This window comes from Schistocerca piceifrons, chromosome 7 (genome assembly GCF_021461385.2).
Source record: "Schistocerca piceifrons isolate TAMUIC-IGC-003096 chromosome 7, iqSchPice1.1, whole genome shotgun sequence".
NCBI classification, from domain to species: Eukaryota; Metazoa; Arthropoda; class Insecta; order Orthoptera; family Acrididae; genus Schistocerca; species Schistocerca piceifrons.
In genome coordinates, this window is record NC_060144.1 from 193369104 (window position 1) to 193381164 (window position 12061).

The 12061-nt window shown below is 41.4% G+C and overlaps 1 protein-coding gene across 1 annotated transcript; it reads right to left on the reverse strand.

Moving 5' to 3' along the window:
* Window positions 1-3617: 3617 nt before the first annotated feature.
* Window positions 3618-4577, reverse strand: LOC124805547 (piggyBac transposable element-derived protein 4-like). Its single transcript, XM_047266115.1, has one exon. The coding sequence runs from the start codon at window positions 4575-4577 to the stop codon at window positions 3618-3620; it is 960 nt and encodes a 319-aa protein (XP_047122071.1).
* Window positions 4578-12061: the final 7484 nt, after the last annotated feature.

Genomic DNA, 12061 nt, shown 5'->3' on the forward strand with positions numbered 1-12061 from the left:
CCGAAGGAAGTGTTCTAGGCCCTCTATTATTGCAGATCTATATTATCGACCGGATAGAACTCTTATATTGTTTGCAGATGATGCTGTCATTTACCGTCTTGTAAAGTCATCAGATGACCGAAACGAACTGCAAAATGATTTAGATATCTGTATGGTGCGAGAAGTGGCAATTGACCCTGGATAAAGGAAAGTGTGAAGTAATTCACACGAGCACTAAAACAAATCCGCTAAATTTCGATGAGGCGATAAGTCACACAAACCTGAGGGCTGTAAATAGTTAGGGATTACAATTACAAATAATCTAAATTGGAACGATCACATATATAATGTTGCGGATAGAGCAAACCAAAGACTGCGATTCACTGGCGGACGAAAAGGTGCAACAGGTCTACTAAAGAGACTGCTTACACCACGCTTGTCCGCCCTATACTGGAGTACTGCTGTGCGGTGTGGGATCCGCATCAAGTTGGACTGACGGATGACATCGAAAAAGTTCGAAGAAGGGCAGCTCATTGTGTGTCATCGCGAAATACGGGAGATAGTGCCACAGACACGATACACGAATTGGAATGGCAATCATTAAAACAAAGGCGTTTTTCCTTGCGACAGGATCTTCTCACGAAATTTAAATCACCAGTTTTCTCCTCCGATTGCGAAAACATTCTGTTGGCACCCACCTACAAAGGGAGAAATGATCATCACGATAAACTGAGAGAAATCAGGGCTCGCACAGAAAAATTTAAGTGCTCGTTTTTCCCACGCGCCGTTCGAGATTGGAACGGTAGAGCGACAGCTTGAAGGTGGTTCAATGATCCCTTTGCAGGCACTTTATTATGAATTGCAGAGTAATAACGTAGTTGTAGATGTAGATTCTTTCTAAAACTAGTACGAACAACGAGTGCAAGTCAGTAATGTCTGAATTGGTTGCTGCGAGTATATAGGGCGTGAAGTGTATAGTGACATGTACTTCGATGACTAATGTGGTATTGTTGACTATTTATAGTGTAATAATCGCATCTTATCATAGCTTAACGAAAATGCCTAGCGATGGAAAGAGAGAGCGTTACTTTTCGGATGATTACACAAAAGAGTGGTCTTATGCCAACAAAGGGCGAACCAGCGAGGAAGCGTTGTGTGAGATGTTTAGCTGTACCATCTCAGTAACTCACGGAAATACGGCTCATGTGAGGTATCGCATTTCTACGAAGAATCATGCAAATAGAAGTTGATTCGTGGTAGCATGGACATCAAAGCCTATTTCTACATTCATGATAAAGAAGATATGCAGGATGTGGTGTCACCGCCAGACACCACACTTGCTAGGTGGTAGCCTTTAAATCGGCCGCGGTCCATTAGTATATGTCGGACCCGCGTGTCGCCACTGTCAGTGATTGCAGACCGAGCGCCACCACACGGCAGGTCTAGAGAGACGTCCTAGCACTCGCCCCAGTTGTACAGCCGACTTTGCTAGCGATGCTACACTGACAAATACGCTCTCATTTGCCGAGACGATAGTTAGCATAGCCTTCAGCTACGTCATTTGCTACGACCTAGCAAGGCGCCATTACCAGTTTAAATGGTTCAAATGGCTCTGAGCACTATGGGACTTAACATCTGTGGTCATCAGTCCCCTAGAACGTAGAACTACTTAAACCTAACTAACCTAAGAACATCACACACATCCATGCCCGAGGCAGGATTGGAACCTGCGACCGTAGCAGTCGCGCGGTTCCGGACTGAGCCCCTAGAACCGCTAGACCACCGCGGCCGGCATTACCAGTTTATATTGAGCATATTAATGTACCGTCAAGAGCGATGTACATCAATTATGGATTAAAGTTAAGTATTCCAACAACAATGTACCTTATTGGCTATATTAATTACATTTAACTGTTCCAGACCTCACGCGTGCATTTCGGCCTCCTCTAGCAACACGGTGTTGGCTCTTCTGCCAACACAGCACAGGAAGAATTGGACGATGCTGCTGCAGAACTAACAATCCTTCAGTTCTCTTGACTGTACTGTAAAACTGACTCCAAAGTCGCCGCAAAGCAGTCACCAGCTTAGACCAAACTACGGCGATCATTAAGAATAATCTCACACCACTCTTTGTGCCCGAATGCATAAAACAATTGCAAGAAGTTTCATTTTACGGCAAAGGCACCGACACATCGAAGCACAAGGCTGGAAAGTTGTTTCCTTTAGTTGTTCAATACTGTGCTGAAACTGACGGAATCCAACGGAAACTGTTGAAGTTTGATTTGCTGAATAACAAGACGTCGGGGATAGTTACGAAGTTTTGTCTAGACGCTTTAACCCTTAAATGCATGATTTTTTATTTCAAGCTGTAAAAATTACCATGTTTAGTTTATAGTGCCTACATTTCGAAAAAAATATTGAAAAATTTTTTAAATTAAATTAACAAAGCACTATTGTTGAAAATCGCTTTGTAGCTGATCAGCTACATTTTGAGTTAACACCTTACGAGCCACAATAAATGTGCTTATTTTGCTCCCTCAATTTTGATCAAATCTCTCGTAATTTAATTGTTGATTATGATTAAATACTTTGTATAGGAAGGGAAAAATCCTAAAATAATAAATAGGACATTAATGTTGTAAATATTGAGTATTTATTGTATATTTTATACACTTTTATATATGAACAATAAGGTATCTAGTTCCAACAGGTTTGTACCCAAGCATGTGATAATCACTTTACATGAAAAGTTTGAAAACAGTTCTTTTGTTTGTGCAAACACAATGCAACTGCACATTTATTACACTGAACCCAGGAAAATCCCTTGCATCCTGGCATTTTGCACCTCTGTCTCACTTGCAAGTACGAAGGCAGGTGACCTACTTGATCCAGCCTTACATCTTGTGGAGGTACATGTGCTGTGGGCCCCTTTGTCTTCTTAGCTTGTATTTGGTTTTCGAGTTCATTACTTGGCCTTCCACGTTTTGCTGAAGTTTGACCTGAGTGACACAAACAGTGAGCAATTTCCATTCGAAATTCGGAGAGTTTCATAGTTCTCCTAATCCCTTTGGTTTCTGCTACTCTCCTATACAACAGCCAGGAATTGACTACTCCCATGTCCAGGAGATGGTAAAACAATCTTATATACCATTTTCGACTTTTCACAAGAATTTTATGTCGACCCATTATGCTGTCAAGAAGGTCAACACCTCCCATATGTTTATTGTAGAGCTTAATTATTTGTGGACAAGGTATTGTTATTCTTGACTTTGTTTTTTTGTCATACCTCCCTGCTTCATGAATAGGCTGCTGTCCAGCAAGTGTAGAAAGCAACATCACACTCTTGTTATCTTTCCACACTACATTTGATATGTCGACACCATCCACTGTTGCGACGCGCTCTACTGATGCACCTCGTGCCATTTTCTTCAGCTCAGCTTCTGAAGGGAGCTTGCAGTCTGGCACTCTGTTTCTTCTGACTGTCCCAAGTGAGTAAATTCCTTGTTTATGTAACCATACAAGCAGTGGCAGACTTGTGTAATAATTGTCACAGTACAGTTTGTGGTTCATATTTCTTGGTAGTATCCTACTGAGTCGAACTACAACATTTGCACTTGCTCCCAAGTCTTCCTCCCCAGTCACTCTTTTTTCTGGTCATTTTCATCTCCAGTGAAAATCTCAAAATCGTAGGCATAACCAGATATGCCACTAATAACAAATAATTTGTATCCATATTTATGAGGCTTGTTTGGCATGTATTGTTTCAAATAACTTCTAGCCTTTGTTGAACATATCTGTTCATCAATAGAAACACACTCCTCAACAGGTATTGTTTGAAACCGAGATCTCATCAATTCTATTATGGGTCTTATCTTGAAGAGTCTATCATGACCTTTTTCACCCCTGGGTATCATTGCACTGTTGTCATTGAAGTGAAGAAACTTACGTATTTGCTCATACTGATTCACTGTCATTGTTGTCTTGATCAGATGAGTACCAGTAACTTCTCCCCAGTAATCCCCCGTATTAGGTACATGAACTATTGACATTACGAGACAGATGCCTATAAATTTTTTTATGTCATCACAGGATAAATCTATTAGTCTATCAGGATTACACTGCACACTGTATCTATGAGACTCTTCGACAATTAGATCAAACAATTTAGATGGAAATATATGTTTGAAGAATTGGTATGGAGTATTTAAGTTTACTACTTCTTCTGGTAACGAAGTATTGCCATGACATTTTGACTGCAGTTCGGGAATAATCAACTGTTTATCTTTCCAAACCACACTCCTGCTGTTTTTGGTAACATTTTTGCTGCTGCATGGCAGTTTCAGAGCATTATCAGACAACTGTGACGTCGATTCCTTCATTATAACATCAGATTGTCTTGTTCCAGAAACATCTTCAGTCCTAATTACTGGTACTTGACTTTCTTCGTCACTACTGTCACTATCACAATCAACAGATTCTGGAGCAACATATGTCTCATCTTGAATGGAATCGTCAAAGAAACACTCAAGATCGTCATCACTGCTTAGTGGAATCTCTAGCCATTCCATAAGCATTTCTTCTTGACTCTTTCGAGACATTTTTACGTCAGCGCCTGAAATGCAGTAAATGAAAAATGTAGCTGATAAGCTACATACACAAAAACAGGCCTCATTTCAAATCTATCGCAAAGACACTCGAATTAACTGTTTACACCATATCTACTTACGTTTTCAAAATGAAAAAGTAATTTTCAAACCCAGAAATCAGTGCACAAACACCAAAAACACACCTCAACTTTCCGCCAAAACACACACTTGGCAGTATGTCCACACAGCTCACTGTCGAACTGCTTCAGCTCGTCCTGCCATCTATGATCGCTATGAAGAACTACTAGAAACTGCAGCGGAGTGTATACACTTAGCTACATAACGAATTTGATCGAAAATGTTTCTCCATATGGAATAAATCGAAGAAATGAGGTCTGTAGCTTATCAGCTACAGTGTGCATTAAAGGGTTAAGACAACTGCAGATTCTATCAGATAAATAAATCGCTTTTTGTGTAGACAATACCAGTACCAACTTCGGAGGGCTTCATCGACGCGGCCGCAGAATGTTTTTCACCAAATTAAAGAAGAACTAAGAAAACATGTAGAAGGAATTGGATGCCCTGCACATATTCTCCACAATACTATGTCAAGCGTCGCTAGAGTCTTAATACTGTCTTTAGAGTCTTAATAGCCGTCATGAAAATATTTAATTAGTTTTCGGTATACACGGCAAGCTCAGAGAAGCTGAAAGAGTTCTGCTTATACGTTGATGTCAATCATCAGACTCTTCTATCTCACTCGAAAACAAGACGGCTGTCGTTACTGCCCGCAGTTGAGAGAATTCTTAAGTTCTGGATTCTATTAAAACAAGGTTTTGACGCCGAAGGCAGGTCCACTAAAACAATTTCAGACTTTTTCTGTAGTCCGATCAGTGAAATTTACTTCTTATTTCTGCAGTCAAAGTTGACTGTGAATAAAATATAAAAAGCTTGGAGAAGAATAAAGTACCGATAACTGAAATAAGCTATTTATTAATCGACACTCAAAGATGTCTGAATGAAAGGAAGGCTGCCATCTTTATTGGCATGTAAATGAAAATGAATTCGAACAAATTAGGGAATGAGAACAATAACCAAGAAATAATTACTTTGATTTCGAAATAAGAGAGACAATGGCTTTCTATACCGCAACATTTGAGTACTTCGAGAAATGGGCTGTTTCTTTTAGTAAATACCAAGTATTTGATTGGACGACGCGATCTGAAACCCCAGATTGGGCGATGATTGAAAACACTATTATATTCCTGACGAAAAATTGTGTGAAGATTTCAGGCAACAACTCTTTTCAGGAATGTATGTATCCGAAGAGCTTTTTGGAAATTAAGCGCGACTCGAAAGAATGGGAGCCTAAACACTCCGTGGAAGAACGGTGGATTTACTTCCTCAAGGAAAACGGAAATGCTAACTGCTAAAATTATGCGAGTATTTGTTTCCTACTACCGCACACAACGCTGTTGTGGAAAGAGTATTTTCGCTGATGTGAGCCCAGCGCATCGATGAAAGAGATTGGACTGCTGCCAGGGACCGAGGAATCAATCATACTGTGCCAGGATAACTACAAGCTGACTTGCATGGAGTTTTATAAATACGTAAAACGGGAAAAAACTTGCCGAAAAAGGGGAAATCTTACGAAAAATATGGTGTACCAACTACTTCTGCCGTACCAGTCCCATGTAACTGTCTTATAAATAAAATATGATTGTAATAAATAAATTTTTGCTTCATTTCTACACCCTCTCCCCCCATATCAGTGTGTCCCGGCGAGGTCCCAGCAAGATATGGCAACCCTATTCCAAGGCCACGCGGTGTGGCATCACCGTCATTGTGTGCTATCCGTTAGCGGAGACGGTGGACAGGCGAGGTGTCAAGGTGCGTTAACACGATGCTTTTTTTGTGTTCAACTTTGCCCATGCGCATAAATTTCCAACAGCGATGTGTATGCGTAATTTCCTGGAAATGGAGGCGTACTGCTTCCCTCCTTCGGTGGGAATCTTTGCCCTTTTTAGCAGACGAGAGGCTGCTGGAACCCATGTGTGTTGATTGTATTGTGTGTTGAGCATATGCTGAGAGGTGACTTATGTGCATTAATGTCCGTTGACTCCGAAGGAAGCACGATTAAATTTATAGAGGATTGCAGACAAAGAAAAATCGTATGGTATGTCGATTCTAAAGATTATTAAACAGAAATTTGAGACGTGATGATCTGAGCATCAAGTATCACATAAATGGCCTCCGATAATATTACTGTAAAGAATGAGATGCCGTATGTTTCGAATTGGACGAATATTCAGCTATGACGACTTAACAGCACAAATCTGAGGAGCCTGATATCTGAACAAAAGAAATTATGACGTATGTGTAGCTCCTCAACAAACTCCTAGAAACAGAAACGAAGGACGCTCATAATGCATAAAACACAAACTTTGAAAACAAAACTTCCGTTCTAGTAGATTCTGGCGTCTATGAAATTCCCAGATTTTTCGACTTCGAGAATGGTAACCCTTTTTGCGTCTGCGTTTCCAAATGGCATCATTAAGTATTCCTGACTTTTTTGAGCTTCCAAATGCTTCAATGATACCGTTTGGCATTGCTTCACGTAGTTCCAAGTTTGGCCAACAGATCACAGTGGCGTTTGCTTTCATGACTCGCCGTTTGTTTGAAGTGCAGAACAGAGAAGTGTTGTGAGTTGTGCTACTCCATTTGTGAGTGAACAATAACTGTTGTGTTTAGTTTTATTCTGTGTATACTGAAATTCTTGGTTATGGAACCAACTTTATGTAGTTCCTCAATGGCAAGGGAAAAAAGTACGGTAAGTTTTCAATACAGTTATGTATGCCTTTTTTGAGTAATTATTATGTAATTTTTAATGATGCCATTTGGAATCATTATTTTATTTATTAACCAATAGCTTCAAAAGAACTTTTGCAATGGATATGGCATATATGCAACATATACAGTAAATATTCATCACAAAAAATTTTCCCCAATTTTTTTCTAAATGTGACGCACAAAGGGTTAATCTACATACAATGTTTTGTGTTTAGAGTTGTGTAAACAACGTTTTTTATAAAATAAAGTACAAATGACACATTGCAAATTCAGTAACCTTCACATAACGATTAGGAACCTCCCCAAGTAGATCTCGTTCCCAGGAATAGTCACTGTAATGCTTTGTTTTGAAATGCAAAATAAATAGCTCAATTGGCACATAAGTTGTCGGTAACCAGCTAACGAAATGTTATTGCCAACCCATCGCTGCAGTTTCCCCACCAGAAAACCTAAAATCTTGGTGTGATCTCCTCCTGAAATGTTCAAACAAAACGTTGTCATCACTTTCAATTTCTCGTAAGTGTTTCTGGATTTCCGGAAGGCTTTTGACACTTTGCCACACAAGCGGCTTGTAATCAAATTGCATATGGAATATCGTCTCAGTTATGCGACTGGAATCGTGATTTCCTGTCAGAGAGGTCACAATTCGTAGTAGCTGACGGAATGTCATCGAGTAAAACAGAAGTTATTTCCGGCGTTCCCCAAGGTAGTGTTACAGGCCCTTTGCTGTTCCTTATCTATATAAACGATTCAGTAGACAATCTGGAAAGCCATCTTCGGTTGTTTGCAGTAGATGCTGTTGTTTATCATCCAATAAAGTCAACAGAAGATCAAAACAAATTGCAAAACGATTTAGAAAAGATATCTAAGGTACGAAAATTGGCAATTGACCATAAAGAATGAAAAGTGTGGGATCATCCACATGAGTGCTAAAAAGAATACGTTAAACTTCGGTTACACGATAAATCAGTCCACTCTGAAGACTCTAAATTCAACTAAATGTCCAGGCTTTACAATTACGAACAACTGAAATTGGAAAGAAGACGTAGAAAATGTAGTTGGGAAGGCGAACCAAAGGCTGCGTGTTATTGGCAGTACACTTAGAAAATGTAACAGATGTACTAAAGAGACAGCCTACACCACGCTTGTCCGCCCTCTTCTGCAGTACTGCTGCGCAATCTTGGGTCCTTATCAGAAGGGATTAACGGGGTAGATCGAGAAAGTTCAATGAAGGATAGCACGTTCTTTATAATCGTGGAACAGGGGAGAGAGTGTCACTGACACGGGTTTTGGGGTGGACATCATTAAAACAAATGCATTTTTCGTTGCGGCGGAATCTTCTCACGAAATACCAGTCACCATCTTTCTCCTCCGAATGTGAAAACATTATTTTTACGCCGACCTACATTGGGAGAAACGATCATCATCATAAAATAAGGAAATCAGAACTCGCACGGAAAGATATACGTGTTCGTTTTTTCCGCGCGCTGTTCGAGACTGGAATAATAGAAAATTATTGTGAAGGTGGTCAGATGAACCTTCTTCCAGGCGCTTAAGTATGATTTGCAGAGTATCCCTGTAGATGTAGAAATGGTTCAAATGGCTCTGAGCACTATGGGACTTAACATCTGTGGTCATCAGTCCCCTAGAACTTAGAACTACTTAAACCTAACTAACCTAAGGACATCACACACATTCATTCCAGAGGCAGGATTCGAAACTGCGACCGTAGCGGTCACGCGGTTCCAACTGAAGCGCCTAGAACCGCACGGCCACACCGACCGGCGTAGATGTGGACGTACCTCCGTTATTTAGATACTTCTTTACCTACAGTCGCTTTTGCGTTTTCTTTTTCTGTTCCCTGTTCGTCACAATAAACGCGACACAGGCTCCCAAGTAAAGAAAGGGATCCGCAGCAGACTAATTGGCGCTAAGAGGCAACGTGTGAAGAGAAAGCCGATGCGTTCTTTCCACACGTTTTTGGGCATGCGCTTATATTCCCGTGCTTATGTGACTGCGACCGAGAAAAGAGGTATCGTGTGGACATATCTTACAAGGGAAACTCCCCATTAAACCCCCTGAGATGTAGTGATAAAATTACCAAATGGATAGCCCGTCAAGAATTGAACACAGATCAAGCATAAAAACAGGAAGAAAGTGTACTGCGCTGTGAAAAAAGAAGCAAAATAGAAACAGTAAACGTTCCAAATCAAGATGTGCGACATTGAGCGAATTTAAATAGCAATGGTGTCGTGACCGTGTGGTCACAGTGCTGGCCTGCGAAGGGAGAAATCCGTGTCCAAAACTCGCTTGTGTACATTTTTTGTCACTAAATTAAGAACTTTCCGTCCGGTCATTGATACGTCTGTTCTCCTTCTGTAGTCTTGGCAGTTGTCATGCTACACCTTGGTTATGGAATATAAGTCATGTGGTGCTGTTGTTGTGGTCTTCAGTCCAGAGACTGCTACTCTATCCTGTGTAAGCTTTTTCATCTCCCAGTACGTACTGCAGCCTACATCCTTCTGAATCTGCTTGGTGCATTCATCTGTTGGTCTCCCTCTACGATTTTACCCTCCACGCTGCCCTCCAATACTAAATTGGTTATCCCTTGATGCCTCAGAACATGTTCTACCAACCGATCCCTTTTTCTAGTCAAGTTGTGCCACAAATTCGTCTTCTCTCCAATCCTACTCAATACCTCCTCATTAGTTATGTGATCTACCCATCTAATCTTCAGCATTCTTCTGTAGCACCACATTTCGAAAGCTTCTATTCTCTTCTTGTCCAAACTATTTATCGTCCATGTTTCACTTCCATACATGGCTAAACTCCATACGAATACTTTCAGAAACGACTTCCTGACACTTAAATCTATACTCAATGCTAACAAATTTCTCTTCTTCAGAAACGCTTTCCTTGCCATTGCCAGTCTACATTTTATATCCTCTCTACTTCGACCGTCATCAGTTATTTTGCTCCCCAAATAGCAAAACTCATTTACTACTTTAAGTGCCTCATTTCCTAATCTATTTCCCTCATCATCATCCGACTTAATTCGACTACATTCCATTATCCTCATGTGGTAAGAACATATTATTGTCGCAAGCAACTGTGATGAATCGTGAGAGCAGGCGAGTTGCCGCATAGACTTCTCAGAGAAATGAAAGCAACAAATAAAGAGGTGTGAACTACGCTACAAAAAACAAATTCAAGAATCAAAACTCCCAAAACAGAACTCATGAGTCGTAACATGTGGTACTTGTGTAGAACAAATAGGAGTTACACTATGTGATCAAAAGTATCCGGATACCCCCAAAAACATACGCTTTTCATATTAGGTGCATTGTGCTGCCACCGTGCTGCCACCAACACCAAGTACTCCATATCAGCAACCTCAGTAGTCGTGAGAGACCAGAATGGGGCTCTCAGCGGAACCCACGGACTTCGAACGTGATCAGATGATTAGGTGTCACTTGTGTCAGACGTCTGTACGCGAGGTTTCCACACTCCTAAACATCCCTGGGTCCGCTGTTTCCGATGTGATAGCCAAGTGGAAATGTGAAGGGAGACGTACAACACAAAAGCGCACAGGCCGACCTCGTCTGTTTACTGTCAGAGACCGCTGACAGTTGAAGAGGTCGTAATGTATAATAGGCAGACATCTATCCAGACCATCACACTGGAATTCCAGACTGCAAAAGGACCCACTGCAAGTACTATGACAGTTAGGCGGATTTCAGGGTCGAGCGGCTGCTCATTAGCCACACATCACGCCGGTAAATGCCAAACGACGCCTCGCTTGGTGAAAGGAGCGTAAACATTGGACTACTGAACAGTGGAAAAACATTGTGTGGAGTGGCGAATCACGGCACACAATGTGGCGATCCGATGGCAGGATGTGGGTATGGCGAATGCCCGGTGAACGTCATCTGCCAGCGTCTGTAGTGCCAACAGTGAAATTCGGAGGCGGTGGTGTTATTGTGTGGTCGAGTTTTTCATGGATAGGGCTTGCATCCCTTGTTTTGTGTGGCACTATCACAGCACGCGCCTACATTGATGTTTTAAGCATCTTCTGGCTTCCCACTGTTGAAGAGCAATTCGGGGATGGCGATTGCATTTTTCAACACGATCGAGCACCTGTTCATAATGTACGGCCTGTGACAGAGTGGTTACATGACAATAACATCCCTGTAATCAACTGACCTGCACAGAGTCCTGACGTGAATCCTATAGGACACCTTTGGGATGTTTTGTAGCGCCGAATTTGTGCCAGTCCTCACCGACCGACATCGATACCTCTCCTCAGTGCAGCACTCTGTGAAGAATGGGCTGTCATTCCTCAAGATACTTTCCAGCACCTGATTGAACGTATGCCTGCGAGAGTGGAAGCTGTTACCAAGGCGAAGGGTGGGCCAACATCTTATTGAACTCCAGCATTACCGATGGAGGGCGCCACAAACTTATAAGTCATTTTCAGCCAGCTGTCCGGATACTTTTGATCACGTAGTGTACGTACGTCTGGAGGTCCCTTCTCTACATCTGACTGTTGCAAACGGACGTTGCACTACGACACAGAGTCAGATTTGAATACAGCGGACAGACAAGTTAATGATCGGACGGAAAGTTAATAATTTTGTTAAAAAAAT